The 26,501-nt window shown below is 50.9% G+C and overlaps 9 protein-coding genes across 9 annotated transcripts; 7 read left to right on the forward strand and 2 right to left on the reverse strand.

Moving 5' to 3' along the window:
- Positions 1-182: 182 nt before the first annotated feature.
- Positions 183-1,473, forward strand: LDX57_002523 (uncharacterized protein; the record flags this gene model as incomplete). Its single annotated transcript, XM_046084175.1, has 5 exons — positions 183-357; positions 413-735; positions 882-920; positions 987-1,233; positions 1,298-1,473. 5 exons carry the CDS (start codon positions 183-185, stop codon positions 1,471-1,473), a joined length of 960 nt encoding a protein of 319 aa, XP_045940138.1.
- Positions 1,474-2,067: 594 nt separating this feature from the next.
- On the forward strand, positions 2,068-3,034 carry LDX57_002524 (uncharacterized protein; the record flags this gene model as incomplete). Its single annotated transcript, XM_046084176.1, has 3 exons — positions 2,068-2,201; positions 2,507-2,774; positions 2,834-3,034. The coding sequence occupies 3 exons, from the start codon at positions 2,068-2,070 to the stop codon at positions 3,032-3,034; spliced, it is 603 nt and encodes a 200-aa protein (XP_045940139.1).
- Positions 3,035-3,415: 381 nt separating this feature from the next.
- On the forward strand, positions 3,416-4,937 carry LDX57_002525 (SDR family oxidoreductase; the record flags this gene model as incomplete). Its single annotated transcript, XM_046084177.1, has 4 exons — positions 3,416-3,446; positions 3,543-3,788; positions 3,899-4,192; positions 4,279-4,937. 4 exons carry the CDS (start codon positions 3,416-3,418, stop codon positions 4,935-4,937), a joined length of 1,230 nt encoding a protein of 409 aa, XP_045940140.1.
- Positions 4,938-5,169: 232 nt separating this feature from the next.
- On the reverse strand, positions 5,170-6,692 carry LDX57_002526 (uncharacterized protein; the record flags this gene model as incomplete). Its single annotated transcript, XM_046084178.1, has 2 exons — positions 5,170-6,329; positions 6,408-6,692. The coding sequence occupies 2 exons, from the start codon at positions 6,690-6,692 to the stop codon at positions 5,919-5,921; spliced, it is 696 nt and encodes a 231-aa protein (XP_045940141.1). The 3' UTR covers positions 5,170-5,918.
- A 1,380-nt stretch (positions 6,693-8,072) lies between these two features.
- Positions 8,073-10,759, forward strand: LDX57_002527 (putative MFS multidrug transporter). Its single transcript, XM_046084179.1, has 2 exons — positions 8,073-8,981; positions 9,097-10,759. The coding sequence occupies exon 2, from the start codon at positions 9,105-9,107 to the stop codon at positions 10,584-10,586; it is 1,482 nt and encodes a 493-aa protein (XP_045940142.1). The 5' UTR covers positions 8,073-8,981; positions 9,097-9,104; the 3' UTR covers positions 10,587-10,759.
- Positions 10,760-11,764: 1,005 nt separating this feature from the next.
- Positions 11,765-12,654, forward strand: LDX57_002528 (4a-hydroxytetrahydrobiopterin dehydratase; the record flags this gene model as incomplete). Its single annotated transcript, XM_046084180.1, has 3 exons — positions 11,765-12,328; positions 12,381-12,443; positions 12,511-12,654. 3 exons carry the CDS (start codon positions 11,765-11,767, stop codon positions 12,652-12,654), a joined length of 771 nt encoding a protein of 256 aa, XP_045940143.1.
- A 1,525-nt stretch (positions 12,655-14,179) lies between these two features.
- LDX57_002529 (peptidase family M20/M25/M40 protein) lies at positions 14,180-16,582 on the forward strand (the record flags this gene model as incomplete). Its single annotated transcript, XM_046084181.1, has 1 exon — positions 14,180-16,582. One exon carries the CDS (start codon positions 14,180-14,182, stop codon positions 16,580-16,582), a length of 2,403 nt encoding a protein of 800 aa, XP_045940144.1.
- A 4,116-nt stretch (positions 16,583-20,698) lies between these two features.
- Positions 20,699-21,982, reverse strand: SEC62 (Sec62 family protein translocation protein; the record flags this gene model as incomplete). The annotated part of the gene is made up of 3 exons (XM_046084182.1): positions 20,699-20,866; positions 20,924-21,480; positions 21,550-21,982. The coding sequence occupies 3 exons, from the start codon at positions 21,980-21,982 to the stop codon at positions 20,699-20,701; spliced, it is 1,158 nt and encodes a 385-aa protein (XP_045940145.1).
- Positions 21,983-22,359: 377 nt separating this feature from the next.
- LDX57_002531 (Lectin C-type domain protein) lies at positions 22,360-24,272 on the forward strand (the record flags this gene model as incomplete). Its single annotated transcript, XM_046084183.1, has 2 exons — positions 22,360-22,422; positions 22,509-24,272. 2 exons carry the CDS (start codon positions 22,360-22,362, stop codon positions 24,270-24,272), a joined length of 1,827 nt encoding a protein of 608 aa, XP_045940146.1.
- Positions 24,273-26,501: the final 2,229 nt, after the last annotated feature.

The raw sequence follows: 26,501 nt of genomic DNA on the forward strand, positions 1-26,501 counted from the left end.
ATTGAGGTCGTCCATCCAATAATTCACGCAGATTGTCAAAAAAAAGGTGACATTCAGCAATGAGGAATGCGGAGATATCTTGCGGATGCAGCTCGACCCACACCAAGGACGTCAATATAAATACGGCGAAGATGTCACGGTTCTAGGTTGCTGGCATCAAAGAAGCAATCTCTAGAATCAAGATGAAGTCCCATGTCTTGTCGCTTCTGCTGTTATCATCTGCCGCTCTCGGCTCGCCTGTATCGAGTCAGAAGGATAGGAAGTATGCCATTCTCGACAATGACTGGGGCCCTGTCAGCTTTCTTCCTTTTCTCATAACAGCCAAGAGCGATATTGATATTCTCGGACTCATATCAGGTACACACCCTTCAATTTCCACCAGCCAAACCAAATCTAACGAACAGAACTAAAGACACCGGCAACACCTGGCAGCATCAATGCGCGCTCCACGCCCTCGCCAACCTCGAAGTCGCCAATCTAAGCTGCATCCCCGTCTACCCCGGCGCCACCTGGCCACTCATCAACACCCCCCATCGCTTCCAGGCATGGGAAGCTATCCACGGGAACCTTCCCTTCCAAGGCGCCTTTGCCCTCGAGAACCAAACGGCTGAGGCGGAGGGCAACGATCCCAGCTCAGGTGATCCCAACCGTGTAGTTCGCGGTGCCTTCGTCGAAGGGTTCCCGAACATCACCGTCAACGACTCGACCACCGGCGCGAACTTCCTGGTCGAGATGGTTCGCAAGCATCCGCATCAGGTGTCTATTTACTCTGCCGGGGCTCTGACTAATATCGCTCTTGCGGTGCGGAGTGATCCATCTTTGCGTCTCTGGCGAAAGAGCTCGTTATTATGGGTGGGTATGTGGATGTCAATAGACTGCAGGTTACGGGTGAGTATGAACAGGCGAATATCAATTCTGATGTAAGTCCCAACGCTTGACTTCCATTACCTCGATGGGTCCCATTGATAATGTCTAACAACCACTAGATCAACTTAATGATCGACCCCGAAGCCGCCAAAATCGCTCTGAACGCGGACTTTCCGGAGATTATCATCGCCGGAAACGTCGCTAACCAAGTCCAGTCTACCCAGGAATATCTTGACGAAGTTTACGAAGTCCAGAACCCACTCACGGAGCTATTCCATAACCATTACGGAACGAGGTTCCCCTTCTGGGATGAGACTGCTGCCGCTTTGATGGTTAATAAGTCGCTTGCTGTGAACACTACTACCGGTGGGTTTTCATCTCTTCCAATATTCGGTTATTTGTGAAGAAGCTACTGACGGGAATATTATAGCTTATATCGACGTTGATATCTCCTACGGGAGTCCGAATTATGGGAATATTCATCTCTACCAGGAGGCTCTTGCGCCGAAGGGTCTGAGGACTGTGACCTTCGTGAATGAGATTGATGGCGAGGAGCTGAAACGGATGATGAAGGAAGCTATGCAGGATCCCCCGACATGTCACTAGTATCTATCTTTGTTTAGTCCGTTTGGAAGGTCAGACTCGAGGGAAAAGGCGCAATAGATAGATCTATAGATCACATATGATTGAAATTCGCTTTGAGTTTATCTTGCAAAGAAAAAGTAAAAAAGGCAGATGGTTTTGTTCTATGCTTTCAGTTGAGATGTGTCAGCTCAGAGTACTCTGTATGCACGGTTAGTATGCAGCGATGAGCGAACATCGCGTCAGGGATGCAAGTTGTAGATGGTGATTCTATATTCGAGATAGAGCATGCCTTGCAATTTGTTCGGTGGCATACGAGCTTTGATAGACTTTCATATTCTGATAATCACGCTAGCGAACCCATATCTCGTTAATAGTACAGTGATTCACTGAGTATGATGGCCATATCCTAGCTAATATCTAGATGAAGGGTCGAGGGTGAATGATGCTCACCATACGTAATAATAACGCAATCACACGGGGGTCAGGCCCTGCCATGATCGCAAAGCTTACCTGCTCTTCTCCTTGCACGAAGATCTTAAGCATCACTTTCCTTTGATCACGTTCCTTCCCGTTACTCTGGTCTTCCACGCAACGTCTCCATCTACCTTTATCACCATGAGCGAACTAGTCAACATAGACCTGGTCTTGAGGATCGCAGCTATCCTGGACGACACGGAACAGGGCAAGATCCAGGTTACGCCGGAGCAATTCAAAGAGGTGGAACTCTTTTTGGAACGGGAAAAAATCAAGTATGTGTACATTCATCTTGTGTCTACGTGCGCTTGCCAATAAATGGTTACGTTTGAAGATATAGTTACAACTCTTTTACAGGGTTCCTTCGTTTCCGAATAGAAACTTTTATTCACCAGAGCGTTCCGACCTGGATTCAGACATGGATAGGGACAATGATAGTAATAGGTGATCTACGCCCGGGTTCTCTGCGGTATTATACTAGGGTCACCTTCAAGAACTTCAGTGAAGACTATGCTCAGAGGTAAACTAATCCAGAATTGTCCTTCGATAGCATACCTTTAACAATACTCCTGGTCTATAGTAGCAAGATCCCAGACACATTTCTCATCCCAAGGGGCGAAACGATATGGCCAGGGTTAGCATTTGAGTTCGGGTACACAGAATCATTCGAGGATCTTAAACAGGATGCCGATTTACTTCTACGAGGATCCGAGGGCCGTATCGAAACAGTGATTATCGTGAAGCTAGACCCGCTGAGAGCAAACGAAACACGCGTTGAAGGCGGATTTGTCGAGATATATGTCTTCGATCCTGAGTCCGGAGAAAGTCGAAAACGCGGACAAAGAATGGTGAGCCTACTCGGCATTACTTATTATATCAGGTTTGAAAGGCTCTACTAATAGTCTAGACCCTCTACCCTCTTCCGATAAACCACACTCAGCAGCGTATTCAACTCGAGTGGGAAGACATTCTTAGACAGCGGTTGGACCTCCATGTCTCACAAGTGCAAAAGCCACCACCGTTGATGCTTGACGCTCTCCAGGAGATTATTGAAGAGTACACCGAAAGGGACTTGAACCAGCTACAAGACTGGAATGCGCGTAGGTGATGATGGGTTTGTCTGGATACGTCTTGTGGATCGGCCGAAACTGGGGAAATGATCTGCGTGGCAACAATATGGACACGATCGTCCTAAGTGAAAGGCATCCAGCTTTATTCGAAATGACAAACCATTAGCTAGAACAATAGACTCACAGAAAATGACCACCCGTTGTATGTTCAAACCAGAATGCCAAGTTATCGCACTGTTTGTGAGGATTGCGTCACTTTGATTTCATGCCTCCACAAAGCCAGACTATATAATATGGAATAGCTTCGCACGGTACCAACTCTTATCTTCGTTTCCATTGTCACAAAGCAAGAAGTTTCAATTAACTAAATACCATTACCCTATAATCACCTAATCAAATTCGTCAAGTAATCTCCCACAATGCCAACCGCCATCGTCACGGGCGCCACAGGTACGAAAGTTCCACACCCACCTATCTCCCACACGAGTCCAACACCTCGCAACAATGAACAAACCCCGAAAGTCTAACTCGCTCCCATTGAAACAGGAATCCTCGGCCGCGAAATCGTCCACCAACTCGCCAAAACGCCCAACGTCTGGACAACCGTACACGCGCTCTCGCGCTCCCAAAAAGAACCCTACCCAGAGCACGTCCAGCACGATAAAATCGACCTCCTCGCGACACCAGAAGATATCGCGGAGCAGTTAAAGGCCCAGAATGTTGAGGCCGAGTACTTGTTCTTTGCAGCGTATTTGCAGAAGGGGGATGATGAGGAGATGGATAGGATTAATGGTGAGATACCTTTTCTTCCTGATTACTACCATAGAAAATGGAATCGCTCTGGTGATGGTCAAGTCATGGGTAATGAGGGATAAGTGAGCTGATACTGACTTCGCGGCTAGGCGACATGCTCCAGAACTTCCTCACCGCGCTGACCCTCACCGGGGCCGAAAAGAAACTGAAACGAGTGATCCTGACCACCGGTGCGAAGCACTACGGCGTGCATTTGGGTCCCGCCAAGGTGCCGATGGAAGAGTCAGACCCCTGGGTTGAGGGGGAGGGACGGCCACCGAACTTCTACTATCGACAGCAGCGTATCCTCGGTGAGAAGAGTCGGCAGAGTCAAGAAGGCAAGAGAGGTCAGGGATGGGATTGGGTGGTGACGTATCCGAATGATGTTATTGGTGTTGCCAAGGGTATGTATTCCGCTACCTTTTTCACTGAAGCTCTGTATAGATGTGTTGATTCACGGAATGAGCTGCGAACTAATAACCGTGATCAGATAACTACATGAACCTAACCACCGCGCTGGGCATCTACGCGACCATCACGAAAGAGCTCTCCGCCCCGTTCAAATTCCCCGGTTCTGTTGACTTCTATACCCGATTTGACAGCTTCACGAGCGCGCGCTTCCACGCCGTGTTCTGCCTCTGGGCGAGCCAGGAGCAAGGGTGCTCGAATGAAGCCTTCAATGTGGTAAACGGTGACGTGCAGTCCTGGCAGACATTGTGGCCGTTGTTGGCGCGTCGGTTCGGTCTCGAGGTCCCCCGTGAGCAGTTCAAGTCAGGACAGCATGAGAAGGTATTGCCATTGATCGAGAGGCCGCCGATCGCGGACTGGGCCGGGAGTATGGGACTTGCCGATCGGGTGAAACGCGGAGAGGTGCAGATGATGGTGGACTTGGAGAAGTGGGCGGCGAGGGATGATGTGAAGGGAGCGTGGGAGAGGGTGGCGAAGAGGGAGGGATTACAGGCAGATGCGTTGGAGAAGGCAACGTGGTTCTTTTTGAACTTCGTGCTGGGACGGAACTATGATGTCGTGATTAGTATGGACAAGGCAAGAAGGTTTGGGTTTACCGGGTCGGTAAACTCGTGGGAGGCGCTGAGTGAGAGTCTGGATGGCTTGGTTGAGGCGAAGGTCTTGCCGGGATTGAGGGCGTGAGTTGAATTATTAGGGGTGCAGCGCTCAAGGCTGTATACTCTCTGCCTCAATCAGTATACTGAGCTACTTTCTTCTGCCGTTGTAAGTTCTTATAGTTTTAAGCTACACTTCCGCGAGACCGCGTCCTTTCGGTTTCTTGTCATGGCCTGTCTTTTTGAGACAAGCAAACAGAGTATTGGCTACGGTGTAAATGATCCCTAGTACTTTAAATTAAACAAGATGATCTAGACAGTTATACCTGTAGTGATTCTATTTTATCTTTTTCGTTATACCTACTATCTACCCCGTAGAACAACAACAAGGTGGCGGAGACGCCATAGACCGCAAGCCATATTAGAGTAACAGCCAAATTACAGATGATATATTCGCGTCAATGACAGGGCGTAGAGTTAAAAATAGATGCAGGTAAATGGATCTGTTGTTTTGTGGTATAGTTACTCATAACTATAACTACATGGCCAATAATAGATACAACATCCGCCCTGAATCATAGATATCACATGCGCGGGGCTGGGGAATGGAAGGAGTCGAAGGTGAGTCCAGATCGACGCCACGTGAAGCCGCCAAACCACCCGTACAATGCAGCTGCAGATGGGCTTCGACAGGCTGGATGCATGATCCTGCACTTGATCCCTCGCTTTGTGTGCCAACATTGCATCGGACAGCAGTTCTGGTGATTGGAGGAGTGGTACAAAATGTGGTATTCCGGATAAGATTGCAATCCACGGTGCTTGGGGAAAGGTAAAATTGGTGAAAATGCCGCGTATGCATGGACCAAGGATTGGTTTCTCGGGTTCATGTCTTGTCCGTGGAATCTACGGCAGATTCTGTGTTGGCGGCAGAATGAGGGTCGGCCGATCCGGCCCCTTGACTGGCCGGGGTCGCGCTGGACTGAACGCCGCTGGCAGGGTTGCTCAATTCGCTAACCTGGCGCTCTGTCGGGCTGGTTAGAAAAGACAATCTTTTTTCAAGAAGAGACTTTCAAGTCTTACCCAAATCACGGATTCGCTGTCGAAGGATTTGATTTTCTCTGCTAAGCATCATTGCTTCGGCATGATAGAAAGCGCCCTCATCCCTACTTCCCCGCCGTGGACTTTCGCCCAGACCGGTAATCCCTTCTAGACCATCTGCGCCCCGGGGAGAATCAACCAATGGCCGGAGACTGGGCGACGCGGCCTGGCTAGACGGTCGCGACGGTCGGCGGCTGGACAAGGCCGAAGTAATCTGCGCGGACGGTCGACTGCTGCCGGTTGGCAGCAGAGGTGGGACAGAGGGGAGCTGCGAAAGCGCAGGGGCGGAATCATCAATGGCGATGTTGTGTGAGGACTGCTGCTGTTGCTGTAACTGCTGCAACTGAGTTTGTTGGCTGCGGATCATATGCAGGAGTCGGTTCTAGAACAAAACGAATTAGCGATTCTGCAAGTATCCACAGCCTCGTGCAATGGGACGGTGACACCCCAGGGATCATACCACTTGCGCCTCCTGTTCCTGTTCGAGCTCCTGATGCAGCTCCCCCAGCGAAGGGGCACGCTGGTGGTGCGGGTCCCCGGTGGCGATGATCGGGCTGCCCCCAAGACTGGAGGGGCTAGACGTCCGGAGCGCATGGTGGCTAAGGGAGGAGGGAATGGAATCTCCAGCCGGGTCATTGCCATTGTTCGGGTTCAGATTGGTAGATCGACGACGTTCCGGCCCCGACATTCCCGATCGGGATGGCCGACGAGGGATGTCGATGGGATGGTTGTTATGAGTGCTCATCGTGGCGGTTGATGCAGGGGAGATGCCCGACGAAGAATGTTGCGAAGGTAGGGAGTCAGACGAAGTGGGGATGTTCCGTGGTTGACGCGGGGAGGTCGATGAGAGGGAGGGGGGAAGTGAGTTAATATCAGGACACATCCCTAGGAAAGAGGGAGATGAAAAGGTGAGATATGAAAGAGAGCAGCAGCTTAGAACGCTGATGGCGATGCTAATTTAGGAATTCTTGCTGCGAACGGAGAAATGCTGAGAATGAATGAGAGAGAGAGATGCGCATCGAAAGTAAGACAAACAGTCCTGACTGGTTGGTGGAGGACCCCTCCCTAGGAAGGCGGTCTCTCTTTCTGCCGCTGATAACTCGGGCGGTTGCCTGCGGTCGGCTTGCCGTATGGGGCTAAGCGCTGCTTGCAGCCTGAGGATGCAAACACACACACGTGATTGTCTGTGGAATGTAGAACGAGTTCCCTAAAAAGGAGAGTGTTTGATTCTTTGTCGACATTACTCTGGAGTACACGGCAGGTTGTCAGGCCTACACGGTGTACGGAAGGTACAGATCTACGCACGTGTTCCTAATCTCCTCCCAACGCATCTGACGTGAGTGGAGTCAGGATGTTCGCGTCCCCGGTGGATTGCCTTAGGCTCGAACCGCTAGGCCTTAGCTCGGGATGGTTTGCAAATCCGCCGGTCTAGGGGCGCCTTAGGGTGCTTGTTGCAGTTAGCCCATACGGTGATGATGTGAGTGGCACCACGAAAACTAGACTGTCATGGTGATTGCCACTTTCAAGGCCATCCCGACTTGTCGAGCATTGTACCCGGTGTATTCTATGCACCAAGGAGCCTGTTGTCCTTCAAGAGTAATGATAACTGTGAAAGTAAGAGAGACATAGACTCCATTGGTTGAAGAGTAGTAGTGTCTAACTAGTCAATGTCTTACATATGCAGCGACATATCTAACCAGGGCCAGGCCAAGAATGGAATCGACAGACTTCGACTTCATTTAATTTGATACTTCACCTGGTCCCTGGCTGGCTATCGGTTTGTTGGCACCAAATCGGGTCATCAGGGATTGACGTCACTCCGTGTTACCTCCGGAGACACAACATGAAATCAATCTACGGTGTACAACCTATCCGGATTCTTTGTCTGACCACCACTCAGGTCAATATGTAGTCATAGTCACCTCACCTATCATTGTTTAACCCTCTGGAGCCTTTAAGGTTTCTCTCACGCCCCCCTTGAGGACACCCATGGCCACCATGCCAACTCCTTGCGTCACGGCGTGCAACCTACCAGATAGCCCGCATGGAATCAGCGGTACATTTGACCCCATTTCATTTCCCTAAAAATGTTTGTTGACTGTTTATTTACTTCTGCGGGAGTCTGGCCAATCCAATTTCTGTAAACTGCAACTGCAATTGTGGGCCTTCACTCGCTGGCGTCCCATACCACGATTCCCGAAGCGGGCATTCCATCGAGGCTCTCGGCCCAGAACGGCTTTTTCTCAGCAACCCAGAGTGGAGATGCCGGGATCTTGGGGAAGCTCTTCCTCTTGCGGCTTGCAGTTGATCATCTTTCGGCTGCTGTGGGGACGTTGGCCATTTTCCGCCACTGAGAGGGCCAAGCGATGATGCCGGGAGGGTATGCCATCCCACGGTACCGGTTCTAGATACTAGACAGATGTAGGGAATGGAATCGTGCAGTCAAAGAACCTGTCAGCAGGTGTGGCAAGTGCATCTCTCTCGAACCATACCAAATTGGCTACCTTTTCCTCGAGGGGTTCCTGGCATGTGCCGCAAATCTCGCTCAAGAGGGTTTGCGCCACCAGCATCATGAGGGGAAGAGGAGAAGTGATCTTGGGACCGAAATCAAGAATGAAAGTCGCTTTTGCCATTATGCAACCATAAATCTGGACCACGGCGTGATTGGCCCGATAGGATCTCATTGCAGCGATCATGTGCAGGTATATCGAAGGGAACCGGCGGAGGCGACGGAAACCCCGAGAAGTCGCATTTCCATACTTTACTTTGACTCTCTCCGGGAGTTCCTGCCTGGCATGGCCTGGCCAGTCACCACTCTTTCTCTATAACCTTTCCTTGGACTGGTGCATTTAATCTCCGGCTCTTTTTCCTTTTTTTTCTTTGCCCGTTCCTCCTTCCTTTTTATTTAACTCTCTCATCCCGTCGCGTCCTTCCCGCTTCCTCACACTACCGCTTCTTCTTACCCTCTGTCCTGTCTTATGCTATAAACTCATCTAGAATTATCTGGCTGGTGGAGAATATTCTATCATAACGGGTAAGCGCTTTATCTTCAAAAATGGGCAGCGACGCACTTTGGCGCAATTCAGTCACATTCCATCTTCAATCTCCAAACACAGAAAATGATGGCCTTTACTGATGAGCCTCCCTAGTCACTGTGATGTCCAGTCCTCCTCGTCAAACCATGGACAGGGAGAAGGAGGGTGGCTCCGAGGCATCCTCTTCGACTCATACGGATGCGAAGGCTCTCCCCGACAATGACAAAGACGACATCCCGCAACTTCCCAAGTCTCGACTCGGCTTGGCTAATGACCCGGCAGCTGGAACGACCTTGCACCAGCTCGAGCATACTGTTTCAGAAAAGATTGAACTTACTGAAGAGGATTGTTACGACCAACTTGGCTACGCTTTCCCGGAATGGAAAAAGTGGATGATCATCATCGTCATCTTCCTTGTCCAGACCTCGATGAACTTCAACACCAGTCTTTATTCAAATGCCGCCACCGGAATATCTGAAGAGTTCGGAGTGAGCATGCAGGCCGCTCGGTGCGGTGCTATGATTTTCTTGGTTTTGTACGCCTTCGGCTGTGAGCTCTGGGCTCCTTGGAGTGAAGAACTGGGTCGAAAGCCTATCCTACAGCTCAGTTTATTTTTCGTCAACGTTTTCCAGCTCCCCGTTGCGCTCGCGCCCAACTTTGCGTCGATCATGGTTGGCCGCGCTCTTGGTGGTCTCAGTTCAGCCGGTGGCTCCGTCACCTTGGGCATGATCGCGGATCTTTGGGAAGCCGATGAGCAGCAGTATGCTGTGGCTTGCGTTGTCTTTTCTTCCGTCGGTGGTTCGGCTCTGGGCCCTGTCGTGGGTGGATTTGTGGAGGCCTACCTACCATGGCGCTGGAACATCTGGATTCAACTCATATTTGGAGGTTTTGTGCAAGTCGCCCACCTGCTGTTGGTACCCGAGACTCGGACAACAATCATGATGGATCGAATCGCCAAAAAGAAGAGGGAGAGTGGGCAGGAGCCGAATCTCTACGGACCCAACGAGCTCGTTTCCTTCCGCGAACGCTTCTCAGCGAGGGAAATTCTCGTAACCTGGATTCGACCGTTCAAAATGTTTTTGACAGAACCTATCGTGCTGTGTTTGTCCCTGCTCAGTGGCTTCAGCGACGCTTTGATATTCATCTTCATCCAGTCCTTTGGCCTTGTATATGACCAGTGGAACTTCAGTACTGTCGCCAAAGGCCTGGCCTTCATCCCAATCCTCATTGGATATTTTATCGCGTGGCTTTCCTTCATTCCGGTAATTCGAAGGAACATTGGAGAGCGGCGAATGAAGCCAGATGACGAACATACACAATACGAGTCTAGATTGTGGTGGCTGCTTTATACAGCGCCTTGTTTACCAATTGGATTGATCGGCTTCGCGTGGACAAGCTTGCCTCACGTGCATTGGATAGGCACCATGATATTTTCCGCAGTTGTTGGCATTGCCAACTATAGCATCTACATGGCTACCATCGACTACATGATTTGCGCTTACGGTCCTTATTCTGCTTCTGCCACCGGCGGAAACGGATGGTCCAGAGACTTCCTGGCCGGTGTGCTCACGATTCCTGCGACACCTTTCTACACGAGTAAGTAGTTATCCCGTAGACCTTGTTTATTCAATTGCTGATACATGTCTCATTAGACATTGGCGGGGAACATCACCTGGAATATGCGTCCACTATTCTATGTAAGCTTCGGTTCCAGAGGCCCTGTCAGAAGATACAAGACTAATCAAAGCAACTAGTTTGCATCTCGTTCATACTTGTTATTGCGGTGTACGTGATCTACTGGTACGGTCCAGTTCTTCGGAAGAGGTCACCATTTGCGCAGCAACTGTCCGATGCGCGAGTCGAGATCCAGTCTGCTGGACGCCGACTCTCTAAAATCCCGTCCGGCTCTCGAGCCAACTCTTTTGCACGATCGCAACAAAATTTGAGGATCCGCCATAATTTCGGAAGCCGTCCCGGTAGCTATGTCGCATCCCGGGGGAATTCTCGCAACAGCCTGTCATATGGGGGCTTGTAAGAACAAGAAAAGAAATACGTTCAACCGATTGATCAAGGATCTGCACGTCGAGCATGATACACTACCTTCGCAAATACAATGCTTAGAACAAGATAAGATTCCTTTGATGAGTGAATAGTGGCTATGGCTTCTAGCTGCGGAGAAGAGCCTGTATTTTAACAAATTGTTTAGCCACAGCATGATAATTGATTTTCCCTGGTGACTGTCTTGTGTGCTGTTGCATCGAAAGTCTGTATTTCGTCTGTTCAGGTCCCATGCCTCGGGTATATATTACCACAACAGCAATATGAAGAAAGATGTTCTTCTATACAGATCTGTCAATATTAATGTAGGTTACGCCGTACGGTGACGCTACTATCTTTGACAGGAGCTCCATTGGATCTCAAGACCGGCAAACACCGAGCATGTGTCCTCCAAACACGATCCGGGGAACATTCTCCAGTCGTTGATCTCCATCGTGTGGAGACACCGACACCCGCTTTGGAACACGACGTCACAATCCCGACTCCGACGTCATCGGACCAACTGCGCTCATTGTTCACCGAACCGACCATCAGCTGTTATTCACTACGTAGTTTAAAGGATTGACTCAATTAGCGAGTCAGTGTCGTTCGTTAGAAGGTCCCAAGCAACGTAAATGCACGACACACGTGACATCGAATCATTCTGGAAGCCCTTGGGGGATAGATTAGCGAAGATACCTTGGGCCTTGCGGTGATTTAGAGAAAAATGAACAGTTGCAGGAACATGAACAGTAGCAGTCCGAGCAAAAAGGTGACTCATGGGCCTAGTACTGCTGTAACATCGTGGCTCATCACCGCTACACCATACACCGTACACCGCGATCATGTGACCTACGAGCTGTTGAGCGCAACTGTGGAGCAAATGGAGCTTCGGCCAGTTCACACTCTGTGTTTGCGACCAGCCTGGCGATTCCACACCATGGACCCCATAGTGACTTGTGTACGACACCGCAGTAGAGCGCTGTTCTCACACGTCTTTCATTTGAATCGTGGTTACACCCGAATCACCCCTCAATTGTCGTCGCTTCCCTCTCGCACCCTCCGCCCATTATCATCCTCTGTCCGCGCCGCTGCCACCCCTATCCCTTATCGCAAAAACACGCCGTATCTCAGAATCGCTGCTAGAGGTGTATCGACTATGGCTACTGAGCCCCAGTTCGCGGAAGGTATCGATGCCGAGCAGTTGCGGCCCCGGGTGGACGCACTGGTCGGGAACGGTTGGAAACTGGATGAGGACGGCACGGGCGTGCTGAAGACGTACTATTTCAAGACGTATTTCAAGGCAGTGGTGAGTCCGTCAGCTGTGTTTCTGCGTTACGGGGTGAAGCTAACCCGAGCAGAGCTTTGTCAACGTCGTCGCGTCGCAGAGTGCGGCCGAAAAACATCATCCTACTATGACTGTGGTAAGTGGTATATCAACTGAGATCAAGTGACATCTCGAGAAGATGCTAATGTTAGTGACTCATTTAGAGGATTGGTTCTGTCGATGTCCACTGGACAACGCATCGCCCTCGTGGTCTCACGGATAAGGACTTGAACATGGCGCAACACTGCGACGATGCAGCGGAGATGATGGGCGCGGTGGACCAAGACAAGGGCAAGAAATGTGGATAGATCCTTGCGCCGGAGGGATCCCGGATGTAAGGGTTTACTTGATAGTTAGCATTCAACTAAATTAGTTCATGAGGCAGCATGTTATATAACTGTTATTATTGGTTTTTTCTCTAGGGCAGCAGAAAAGGGAAGTTTGTTATTTTTGCAGGGGCGGGTTAGTCAGCCATCTAAGCTCAGCAGTGCATAGGCGTGCATAAACCCTCGTGTTGCTGTTTGTTTGAGGTTTGTTTGGCCCGGATCTTACTTTCTCATGATTCCATCTGATCTTCTCACCCTCAGATGGACCGTCCTCCGTCGAGGCTCCAAATGGTCGCGCCCCAATCTGCGCTCGGCACCACCACCCTTCGCCGACTATTTTCGAGAACTCCATTTTTATGAACGCCTAGGGAGGTTTCGCCTGGCTGATCACAGTCACACTAATCCCCTTAGCGGAAAACCGTTATCCGGTGTGGATCCCCCTCGAGGGGCTGATTCAGGGGGACCCCCCTCAGCCTGCGACTCTCGTGAAGGACGATCGAGTTCTCTGCGAAGATGGTCTTGCGCCTCTCTTACCGATGGAGAGATCCGTCGGGATAGCGCATCTCCAGGCTCGGGTCTGGACAACAATCCTTCCCAACTTCCTCGTTGCCTGTTGCTTCATCCATCCTCTCTCCACTCAGGGGTTCGCTTCTGACCAACCGTTTCAGATCTGCTCACCATTTCGCTGCGACTAACATTGTGAGCTTTTCTTAGTCACGGAACTAGTGCATGGCCAATTTCAGTTTTAATTTAAGCACAAAGAAAAAAGAAAAAATTATTACGCCGGGTTAGTGACTTGAATGGGAGGGGGGGGAATGAGTCTGGACTTCGTCTCGTGTCCATAATATCCCTCTCTTTTTCCCTGCCCTGTACTTTTTTCTGTTCGGACGACTGACTCATTATCGCGGCCAATTCCTCAGAGACGACGATGATGGCTCCGTTGCAGTAGCCGGACCGCCCCAACTGATCTACCGCAACGGGCTGAACAAGTCTCGTTTTCCACTTCCTGCCGTCTTATTTCAGCCTCAAAAGCCAGTTCAGCCGTCTGCTGCAGTCCACGCGGAACCAATCTACTTCCGATCAGCCCTATCCCCTCCCTCCATTGGGGCTGCGCCTGCAGTCTTCGCCCTTGCTCACCACGCAACCAATTGGTTGCTGCCGTCTTCCTCGCGCCGGATTCAATGCGCGACGATTCCGCAATTGTCTGCCCACCGTCCAAGTACCATGCGATTTTCCCTCGACACCTGCGTGGACCTAGACAACCGTTACCTACACTTGCTCTCTCCGGCCATCCCATGCTCGGTTCAATGATACAGTCGCTGCAACATCATCGCGTCACTACCTTTCTCGACCACTCGCTGTTTCTCGCACATTGAGACTACTGTTCACGAGTGACGTTGCTCGCTCGAACCATCTGCGACAATATATTATAGTTACAAATTGTTGAAAGTCCCGTTCTCGGGGCTCCAGGAAGGAAGGGCAGGGCCCTGCATATAGTGTGTGGAGAATGGCATTGGAAAATGAAGACTCTCCATCATCGGTCGGCGAACGAAGGGGTCAACGGCTGGCGCCGTTACAAACCAATTTCAGCCGTCCAACCTCTCGACCACTCCTTGTTACCTCTCCTCGCACGCAACGACCACGACCGGAGGAATATCAGAATGATGAAGAGCACAACGAACGGGTGCCGCTGCAGCCAACCCCGGTGAAGCGCCAATCTTCCAAATCGGGGCTCCGCGGCCTGTTCGGTCGTGAGAAGACCGCGCGCAAAGCGCCCAGTGACGCCAAGCTGTCCGGTATTGACGAGGTACAGCCTTCTGCACCCAATGGTGAACCAGGGCCTTCGGCGCCCTTGTCGCCCATATCCTCCTCAACCCCGGTTGCGGTGCCTACATCGGCGACAGAGCCCCATCGCGCCAAGACGCCCTCTAAGTCTCGTGGGAGGCAGAGCGAGGACAAACCGGGGTCGGATGATACTGCGTGGAAACCGCCTCCCCTCTTCCAGGCGTTTCCCCAGTCCATCAAACATGACACTCTGCCCTGTCCCGGACTATCAGTTGACTCTATCCTTCGATTCCATGCCACCTCGGCCGCCAAGCGTGATGAAGACCATTCGGCTCAGAATTCGAATAAGGGAAACGGCACGGATGACCATACGGTTCGCAAGAAGAAGGAAGATAAGGAGAAAAGGAAACACCTACGCACCCTTTCCGATACAATCGGCAAGTCTGAATGGGCGCAGAAGATTTATGTATTGACCACAAGCGGTTACATTCTACAGTACTCTGGCGGCGGAAAGCACGACCGTTTGCCTGAGAAGATGTTGCAGCTCGGCCCGAAGTCTGTGGCTTTCGCGAGTGATGCGATTCCAGGAAAGCATTGGGTTTTACAAGTGTCGCAGTCCTCGGAGGAACAGCCGTCCACAAACACAGATACGCATCGACCATTGTTATCGCGGTTTGGGTTCCATCGATCACACGCCAAGCGACTCGCACGCAGCTTCCTGCTCGTCTTTCACACCCCCGAAGACCTGAGTTCGTGGCTTTTGGCCGTTCGAGCCCAGATCGAGGCACGTGGTGGTAAGAAGTATGTCACCGAACGGGTCTTTGACGACGACATGGAGCATCAGCTGCATCCTCAAACCAGTGCGCGTCAATTAGTTAGGAAAGACCCGAACCGGTTTTCGCAGACTTTTCTGCAGCCTCAGCAGTCGACTACGTCGGATGAACAAGAGTCGACCCTTACTGACCAATCTCGCCGGAGTTCGCATGTCTCACACCATCGCCGGTCGTTGGTCATGGCGCCTGGTCCTGAATCTCGCTCCGAATCCATCTCGACGACCCACACCGAAGTGACTTCGCCTGTCAGTGGCAATGGACAAGGCCGCTTTTACTCTTCGGTATCCCCAGGTGGTGTTCCAATGTCGCCCTCGAAGAATGAGAAGAGCGCCATCTCCACTGTGCTGTCGGCGCTGGATACTTCTGCCAGCCCGACATTGTCCACTCCCCGGAAGAGACAGTCGCTTAACCTCCAACAACCTGCAGCTACGGAGACCCCCGACATCCCTCGGTCACAGTCCGTCGCTCCAGACCCTCTGTTGCGAAGTGCCTCGCCGCCTGCTCCGAACTTTAGTGTTCCATCCTTCAGCCAGCGATTTGCGGCAAGAGATGGGTCCACCCGATTGAGCCGTGTGCCTCCGTCTATGCGCGGTAATGATATGCCCGTTGATCCGGCTGAGATTATGTCTACTTTCTCCTCTCCGCCTCAGTCCCCAGGGAAACCTCCGAGTAATTTCGGGCCGGGTTACGGGAACGAACAACAGTTACCTAGCCATGACACTCCGAGAAGGCCATTGCGCGTTTCCAACTCCGAGGATTCCCTCGCAGATCCTCAGCGAAGCCAGGAGACTAAGCCATATCGCTTTTCTCGGATCCCGAAGAACAATATGACGGCTGCCCCGCCGACGACATCGCATTCATCCCGACCTCTCAGCGCCATCAAGAATGAAGCTGCCGAGTCACGCGTCAACGCGCCCCTTCCACCCTTGCCTCCAGGTGCCACCGAACCATCTGCCCAAAAGCCCAACCGGACTTCTGTCCTCCATCGGGCTGATTCTGGTGGCCGTCCTGCCGGTCCTCCCATGCCGCGACGCAAAAGTATGCCGGGGCTGACCGTCGGGCCACCCTCCGTGCCTCCTCCCAACTGCCCACTGCCAAAGATCCCGTCTCCGGTTGATCCTGCTGCACATGACTGGCCGGAGCCACCGACTACAGATCAACGGGCTGGCACTCCTGGTCGGCCGAGCCGCAAGTTCCGACTCAGCTCGATGCCTCATCCTCCTGCCAATGGACGTACCACCCCGAGCGGCCAACGTTCTGCATCTCGACAGTCAAGACTGCCGGTCAACTAACCAGAATGGAGACGTTCATTATAACGATGATCTAAACCATTACGGAGTATCCTATTTTCCCACCTATACGCTGCCTTCGATACCTTTTCTTTGATCTACTTCAACTATTGAACCACTCACTTTCATACGTCGCCACGCATTCCGACTTTTCCTTTCTCCGTCGACTTTGACAGTCGACGACCTGTCTGATCAATAATTATACTACGCACTACGTACCTGACCGTTCTAACATGTCGTGTCTACGATGTCTTTTTACCTTTGCTCACAACTTCGATACCACCCGTTCCTTGTCCTTTTTCCTTTCTTGCTTTTTGCATGCAATCCTCTTTCCACCTCATTCACTCTTATTCCCTGCTCAAAAATTCTCTTCACAGTTTTTGTTCCTTTTTCTTCTCTTTCACAGCGATGCATGATTCAGGATATCCGACGCTGTCAGCACGTTTCCTCGCATACGATTGACTCTTTTTGTCTACTTTCATTTGAACATTCTGCCGCCTGATAAAGTTCTTGTTTGTCTTATATCTCTGATATTTGCTTTATACATTTTGTACATACATACATATGAGAGCTGTTTGGGATGTCTGTTGGCTTATCGCCGACAGATTAGATTAGCATTATAGATTTTTGCATATATTGTCTGTTCATTTTGAATGTTCCGGTTGTTGATTAGTATAGAATTCACCACTTACATTTTCTGTGCCTTTCACTCAAAAGTGAATCTTTTTCTTCACGGTTGAGGACGTTCTTCACCCCGATTAGTGACTATATTTCCCCCCTTTTTCCTCTCATCTCACTGCATCCTCCCTACTTCCTTCTTCCTCCCCATCTCCCTCCCACACGAACCCTCGCGATCGAGTCTACAGCTCTGCTCGAAAGCAACCCCATGCAACGGCGATCGCTGGAGTTCCACATCCTCAACTACATGAGTAGGTATGAGGTTATTGACAGGTCAATTAAATAACATTTCCCCAGGAGTGAGAAGCATTCCCGAACTGAAATGGAAGATACCTATCTCATTGTCCTGTTCGTGACGTATGGAGGCGTAGGATTCGGCCTCGCTCCTTTCCTTTGATAGCGGAGATTGGAAGCTTCTGCTGTTTGCTCGCAAATATATTGCTTTTCGCCTGGGCTCTCGATGGGTCGAGGACACCTCAGAAGTTTCGAATGCCAAGCACAAACGCAAACGCAAAGTCGAAGAAGCAGATAGGTTTCGACGCCAGGGATTCTATATATAGCGGCTTATGATGCCGCTAGAGTACCTGAGCCAGAAAGGAAACGGGATTTTCGAACACCATGCCTACGTGTCGTTTGAGAATCGACGAGGCAAACTTGATACTCACATATGTCTCTTGCCTGGAATACAAACGAGAACTGGAAATCGCTCTGTTAATCTCCGACAACGTTCGATATGTTGACTACTTTGCCTGGAAGGTATCAGATTCCACTACAGTAGCGTTGGTGGAATTTGGCATGTCACATCCCGAGAATGGCACAGTGGACAGGCTTGTTCTACGAGATGGGACGGTTATCAAGATTGGGTTCCAATTTCCCATTATATTCGACTTGAAAAAGACATTCTGTACCGCCGTCGCCATGCCGAATATCTTCAACCTTCCATATCAGAACGACTGCCTTTTCATTTTCGCTGAGACGCCAACTACAATTTCTACGAAAAGGTTGCCGTCGAGGTAGGACAGCTGGAATCTACCTCCCGGCAGCCATTAGCATTAGGGTACACCCTACTAGCGGTCAGGGCACGGCGGCAAGTAGATGCAGTGAACCGTCTTTGCGAGCCCTTTGAAGAGCGATGGCAGAAGATTCTGCTCAACCAACATGCAGGTGCTCGGCAGACTATCAACCCTTTTGCCGGTCTGGCTTCTAACCCAGGGCATATTGAGGCAGCAATCAACGTTGTCCTCAATATCCCCGGTAGAACCTGGACAGCATCCCAGCACAACGTCATAAAGTAGCTTACTCAATTCCCGGACCGTTTTCCCATCATGGACGACCGGGCACGAATCGCGGCCGATTTCAACAACCCTCGCTCCTCCACCACCATCCTGATCACCACCTACGCCGTAGGGGGGCTAGGCCTCAATTTGCACGGTGCGTGTTCTAGGGCAATTCTGGTAGAGCCCGCTTTGAACGTATCCCTTGAGCCCCAGGCAATTGGACGGACCCACCGGCTGGGGCAAAAGTGCCCCAGCACGTGTGGATGCTCTTCATGGAACACAAGATAAACAGATTGTTCGAATACAACATATCACAGAAGGCCGGAGGTCTAATCGCGACGAACATTGCAAGAACCAAGTACCTGAGAGCCAATCCAATAGCGATTATGGGAACCTGGTGCCTAGTGTCAAGGATTCCCTTTGTGTGGTCGAGGTGATCGGCAAATCACGATACATCGATGTACATCGACTGCTCGATGTACAGACTGCTCGATGTACAGACTGCTCGATGTACAGACTGCTCGATGTACAGACTGCTCGATGTACAGACTGCTCGATGTACAGACTGCTCTCATGAACTACCGCTATGGTGGGTATAAGAGTGATGAAAACAATGTACAATCATCGCTCCATATACCGCCCAGCTAGTGACGATTCGACAAACCATTATTCCGCTTAGTGCAGCTGGGCATCCTCAACCCAGAGACTTCCCAGATATCGCAACTGCGGATTCCATGCAGGGCAAAGAGTCAAACCTGGTGATATAGGACTACGTGATATCAAGCGCAGAACGGATGTCTGATCTCAATGTCGGTTTTACGACTGACGACCACTTGGGGTAACATAGTCCTCACGCGAGTAATCAAGGCGATAGTCAACATCTGTTGGAGCGGTGGTCGGTTGGCCTCAGCCTAACCCAGATGTGGTTAGAGCGTCACGTGATCTTAAGTGGATCGCACCTAGTTAGTTGCACCTCGCTGAGCGAGCCTTCAAGGCAATTCAGACATTCCACATATTTCTGGCTCCACCGTAGCCGTCAACATCCATCCAGGAGCAATCAGAACCTCCAGGAAGAGCTCAGAGAGGTGTCCACCAGCATGTGTCCCAATACTCCGGCCCTCAACCGTATTACCTGCAAGACCTTGTTCGCGATATCAAGTCGCATCTCGGCCACACTTGGGGTATCGATGCTTCACTTAGCACGGACTATTTATTGGAGGAGTGTGGAAAGATGCCGCGGATGGAAAAGAAAACAGTGGTGGAAGAAGTCCGAAAACTTATATCTTTCTAAGAAAAGATACCCATAAACGATAACATTCGATACGGGATAATTCAAGTCTGTGGTTCTTTTATATATTGTCTTTTGTCGCCTCTGTTCATTAAATTGTAAAGGAATGAATATTGGGGTGAAACTTGTATTGGCTATACAAGTCGGTGGGGCTTAGCTATATATCTTGGGAAGTATCTAGTGGGCAAGGCAGCTTCAAAGCCTTTATAAACACACAACATGCATTCTAGCTTCGTATACTCTCCGTCCAAAAGAAAGTCCGTTGGTGAAAACATCTGCGCTCGATCATAATGAATCCAGAGCGCTCTCCCGGCCTCTGGATTATATGGATTACATTTGGTATGCTGGCTGGTGTATATACGCACGTGGGTCTTGCAAATACCTACTGCCCGGAGAAAACCACGCGATGTTCTGTATACCGTATGGGGTATACTGGAAGGTTAGGAGGTTTGGTTGCAGATTAGGGATATGTCATGGCAGAATAGGTAGGTTTTTATAGCACTGGCGTTTCGCCTTGAGGAACTTGGTACCATTGAATGCCTGTTGCGCCAGACTTATGTCTATACGAATACTGTCCAGTAAGAAAGATCATTCATTGCCACCAAGAAGCTCATCATGTTACTTGCAGAGAATTTTAAACCCATGACCCGAATAAAGACATGCCCTGAACAAACGCAAGCAGAATCAACAACTTAAAGGGAATAAGACAAGAGTTAGAAATAAGGGAAAAGAAAAGAGATGGAAGAGTGCAGTTGGATGATGAAGTTGAAAATAAAAATAAAACATCCAGTGTATGTATTTCTACCTTCCAGGAAACAGCCTCAGAAGTAGCCCATTTCTGGGTATGCGGGATTGATTGATGCAAAGTGCGGTCCATTACTCGTCAGCAGCCTCTTCGACTCGGGGCGCGAGATCACGCTTCACAACGCCTGACGTCTGAGGTGCAGATGTGGCGGTTGTAGTCGCGGAGGGGGTGGAGTCCGCCTCAGGTGCAGGTGTGGATGCGTTGCCGACCGACGGTTTCTTGGACTTCTTCTTCTTCGTCTAGTCGGATTAGTTAGTATGGAGTGTCTATCTAGAGTTGGGCTATACGCGACTTACTTCTTGCCAGCCCCACAGAGGCTTGAAACTGTCGAAGAAACCAACATCCTCGAACAGGTTGGGGAACAGCCAGAGACCGGGAGGAACAGCAAAGACGGTGATGCAGAACAGAATCAGACGGAAGATAGCCATGGCGAAGAACAGACCCAGCAGGCCCATCATGCCGACACTGAGGTACCAGACACCCTGTCTCAGCATCATAGGCCACAAGGGAAACAGGACGACGGCAAAGATACCAGCCACGACGGCAGCGGCCATGGCCTTCTGCTTCCACTGGGGTCCTTCGTAGAGGAAGACGTAGTGCATCATGGGGTCGGTTTCCTGGTGCTGCTCGATCTTCACGGTCCAGAGTCCCTTGACGCGGTTCTTCGGTTTGCCGTGGTTGTGTCCGGCGTGGGGGTCAACCTTGGAGACTCGTAGAGCGAGAAGCGACAGGGGGAGGAGCTTGAAGACGTTCTCTGCGGAAGCACGGTCCGTGACGGGGGGGAGGATGGAGTTCTTTTTGGCGGCAGCTTTGGCGTAGGCGGGAGATTCAAGAGCGCGGATGGCACGTTTCACTGTAGATGAATCGGAGTTAGCAACGACACAGCCGCGTAGAAGGTGAATGCACATGGAAGGGCTCAAACCTTTAAACATGTCCTTTCGTTGTCCGTCCATGATACATGTTCTTGTCTTCAGGTTCTGGGAGCGCAGGAACTGAGCAACGGCAATGGCCTTGGGATCCGGGGGATTCGACGGGTTCACAGGGACTTGATGTGTAGTCTGCTGCTGCTGGGGTTGCGGTTGGCCTTGCGCCGGCTGTCCTGGCTGCTGCGGCGAGCCTGCTTGAGCTTGTTGTTGGGCTTCAACTTGTTGCTTGTGTGCGGCCATAGCCCGCATTCTCAACTGGGTGACGTATTGTTCGGTGGTCATTCCGTGTTTCTGGGCTTCGGCGTTCAGCTGCTCGCGCTGCTGTTTGGCGAACTCCTCGGGGGTCATTCCTCGCTTCGCAGCCTCAGCAGCAAACTGTTGCTGCATGGCCGCGATTTGCTGGGGAGACGGCTGGCCGGGTGCCGCCATTGTGAATAGGGATGGAAAGGTGGTTCGGAGAGTGGATAAAGTTCAAACAAAGAAGGAGATTACAAAGAAGAGACAGTCAAGTTCGGGGGAGGAGTGTAGGGCCAGTTAGGATAAGAGTCGCAAGATTTTGAAGCCAGCGAGAATGGACAGAGGGAGAGGGAGAGGACGAAGGGATCGGCGGAGCGAAAGAAGTGGCCAGATGGTGTTTGCCCGCTCGAACGGGAAAAGTCCGGTTGCACCGCCTTCGTCTTCTCCGCATTTCTTCAGATGCGCCGCCCTCTTCCACCTGCTGCGCCAGAACCACCCTCGGCCATGTCGAAATCGCTGGCTGTATATCTTCTGGAAATGTTCGCTCGCTGCTTGTTGCTCACTGCTCCATGTCGTTGAACTATGACCCCGAGGCGTCTCTTGTAGACGCGACTTGGATCGCGGTCTTTCTGGTGAGTTGATCCGTCACATCCATCGTGCCAATCCTCCTTAGCGCATACTGATGCATCCAGATGCTAACGTCTATTATGTGAATTAGAGCGAGAGAGATGTGGCCGGCCAAATTCCGCTGAATTTTGTCACCACCTCTGCCGTGTCCGTCCGCGCAGCGTGCTTCGGCAATAACGTCTTCGACCGGGACTCGGCGGGCAAATGCATCTCGAACCTGCTTGAATTAGGGTATCGCCGATTGGTAGTCGATTTATACTGGTCTGTGGAAGGGCGCACCTGGAACTTTTGTCCGGTGTCTATTCCTAATGATGCGCCCGTGGTCACCCTTTCATCAACGTCAACACCGACCGCAACGCCGACGGCCAACTCCTCGACAACGACCGTGGACGCTGCTGCGCAAGGAACCGCGACGGTAGTTTCGGATTCTTCGGGCCCGCAGTTATATGAGCTCGGCCCGTACAAATGTTCGGATAACCTTTACTTGTCGGATATGGTCGACGTGTTCTTGGATTTCTTCAAAGCCACGACGTCTCAGTTGAACGTATACACCCGATTTATCTCATTCAATCTTCATGCTGCCGCCAGTGCCGAAACGCCTACTCGACCCGCGGCGAAGGTGACTGGAGACGACCTGCCTTCAATATCGGAGCGCATTGACACCCTGCTAGATCGTCGCCTGTATTCATACATATACACGCCTGCGCAGCTGGAGGATGAACGCAGCAACCTCAATGACTCGTGGTATAAAGTCGACGACGGGTACAAACCTATCACGGAGTACTTCACGGTTCACGAAGGTGAGGACGGCACACAGAGTACCCCTGACGGCTGGCCGTGTACGAAATATATCCAGCTAGCCGAGGAAGAACGGCTACTACTTGAGTATGGATCGATCGACCCCCAGATGGAAGAGTATAGCTTGGACGATGATCGGGACATCATCTTCCCGCCAGAGTATCTTACGGTACCTGCTCCATTATCTATCCGGGACGGCGAGATCAAAACCGGCTGCTTCTACGATACAGAGGCTACGAAAGTATCCCAGGTAAATTCCTCATGGGCCGTGTCCAACAGTCTTCCCGTGCCTGAAAGCTCCAACCGGACCGAATTTCTGCGCGAGTTGGCCGGAATGGTCAAAAACGTTACTGCCTGCGGGGTCACTCCGTTCATCAACGCTACGCTTCTGAACTCGACGGCAGACAAAGATTTTGAACCCTACAAGAACGCCACCCTCTCTGCGGGGTGGGCTTGGGCCATCGACGAGCCGCGCGACTCTGAAGTCACGGATAACATCAACGAGCCGTCCCGCGATCGCTGCGCCATCATGGATCTCTCCTTGGATGGGCACTGGCGCGTCGTCGACTGCGATCAGCATAAACGTCGCGGTGCCTGCCGGGTCGGCAACGACCCATTCACCTGGACGCTGTCCGACGCCGAGAACACGTATTCCGACGCCTACGACCATGGTTGTCCTGAAAACTCGTCCCTGGGCGTCCCGCGCACAGCTCTCGAAAACACCTACCTGTACCGTTACGCCTCCGACAGATCTAGTGTTGGCGGGGGACTGGACTCCTCATCCTCGGATCTGAAGATGCGCGAAATCTGGCTGGACTTCAACTCTCTGGATATCGCGTCATGCTGGGTCTCCGGCGGCCCGGACGCCCAATGCCCCTATGCATCAGATCCACAGCAGTTGGAGAAAAGGACCGTTTTGGTTGCTGCCATTGCGGCAATCGTTATCTGTATCATCACGGCTTTGACTATTTTTGTCAAATGTAACGCCAATCGGAGAAACTCGCGGAGGAGCAAACGGACCATGCAGGGATGGGAGTATGAAGGTGTTCCTTCATAGTTTGTCTTTGCTTTGCCGTTGTGGTTTGTATATATGTATGTTGCTTTCATACCCTGATCTGACTGTTACTTATTTGATTGATCTGTACATATATGTGAAGTTTGCTCTCAATGCCATTAGACTTCTCTATAATGATGAAAGGACGGACGGCTTGCCTATCCAACTGTGTCTGTGGTGAAAATACGCCAGAATCCCCGAGTACACCAAAGTTGAAGCAGAAGGCGGCAAATGGTATCTCCACCGACTTCTGAAGAGGAAACCAGTCTATATAGTCTACCAGCACTTCCAAAACGTCGCTGACTCTCAATACTACGAGAGGTCTCCCTAGCGCCCTCGAGTCGTTGTCGGAGCTCATCGCCTTGCAGGTCCGGCCGATTCCTACACCAGCTTGCGCCTGTTCCAGTCACTGATTGAGGACAAGACTGGCTTCGTTACAGATTATTTGAGGACCGCCTGCTCGTTCGCTCATCAGTGGATGGATGGACTTTCTCATGAGCACCTTGTATCCTGAGCACATTAGGTCTCGTCAATTGGTCACTTTGTATTGTTATGGTCCACTACCAATCGTAAATCCTTTCATTCTGTGATCGCTAGCCGAGTGTTGACGCGGCGAAAGAAACGAGGCCGTTAATAGATAAGACAAGGTTTCAATGAGGAAAAACTTATGGTACAAGAGTGGCATCTACCTAATAATGTGGTGGTTTAGGTACAATACTGTCGCTTTATGGGATGTGGGGCGAATATGCTTAAGCAACCAGATAAGAGCTTAGTCTGGATTGATGTTTTTGTCTTTTTTCATCTCTTACAATAGAAAGGAGGAATACTATTAACATTGAGTTAGTAGAGTATCGGCGATATGAAACAACATTCATGCATATCGTCCCTTCATGCGGTCGAGTCCCCCGGCAACTCCACCAGCACGAACTTCACAGCGGTTAATATTACCAACAGTGGGACGGTTTGCACGCCTCATCAAAAAGCGTTTGTTGGCGGAGTATCCCCGAATGGAAGCTGTTCATTGAAGCAATCGCCCAAAGCTAGTCGACCCATTGTCTTCGATGCAGTGGCCGATGAGTCCACAATTCGAGATATCTGCTCATAAGATATTCGAATGACCAAAGTAGACTTTCAGAAACCGATCAGAAGAATTCGAGCCTTTATAAGGATTCAGTTCTTTTGGCTACATGCGCCGCGTTATGACACCAGGATATCGATTAACCATCAATATACCGTCGCCCTTGTCAGCTTCCTGGCTTCGGCGTTTGACGATTTGAGCCCAATGATGGCCCATGCAATGAAAAGAGCATACTATTTGCAAAGTGAATGTCGGAGCGGTTAGTACACATGTGACCCACAGTGTCCTTGGCTAGTTAACGCTCACGCCTGTTTCATAGGAATTCAAGCATTCTTTCTACACCTCACGAGCTCCGTTAGTCAATGATTCTTTCTGCTCGTTTTTACACCAGGCTCGCTTGGTTCGGATAAGGGGCACTCCTGCCTCGGGAAAAAACCGTTCAAATCTGCCTGCCTGAGGTTTAGCACTGACACGGTCTCGATTCGCAGACTTTTGGGTCCTGCTGATCAGGATGACGAAGGAGCAAGCAGCGATGATATATTAGAGCTCCGACAGTCGATACTCCCGCATCGTCCACCAGGGCCAAGGTTCGGGTTACAACCAAATGCATCGAGCACTTGTCAGGCCATGCGTTATCGATTGGCTGAGTGGGCGGTCGCAGGGCAACACGCTGGTTTGTTTTGATTTTCTACCTACATCTCACCCCTCGCTCATTCACTTCTTCTGTCTTCCACCACCCACCTCCTTCGTGAATCTCCCTTTCCATCGCACGATTCTGACCATTTCATTGCAGAATCACCTGCTTTTTGCTCGTGATTGTTCTCAGTGCGTACATTTCGTCTGTCGCCGAAATGGAGTTCGAAGAGACCCAAAAAGGTCCCCAAGGACCGCTCCGTTGAGATCAGCGAGGCGAACAAAAGTGAGTGACCCCATCCGTCTCTGGGTACGATCACTGATGCAGATGGTGGCAGACTGCCCGAAGGAAAAGGGAAAAAAGTCTTACATAACCCTTCAAGATACTTGGGTCATCGAAGTGTTCCAGATTGAACGGGGCCCTGAATGGACTGTAGACGGCAATGAGAATCCCAAGGATAAGTTCCCAACTTCTCGTTTGACCTACAACGGTTACCTCTTTTAATTGCGTGGTGTGATCG

This window comes from Aspergillus melleus (genome assembly GCF_016097325.1).
Source record: "Aspergillus melleus strain CBS 546.65 chromosome Unknown contig1, whole genome shotgun sequence".
Classification (NCBI taxonomy): Eukaryota; Fungi; Ascomycota; class Eurotiomycetes; order Eurotiales; family Aspergillaceae; genus Aspergillus; species Aspergillus melleus.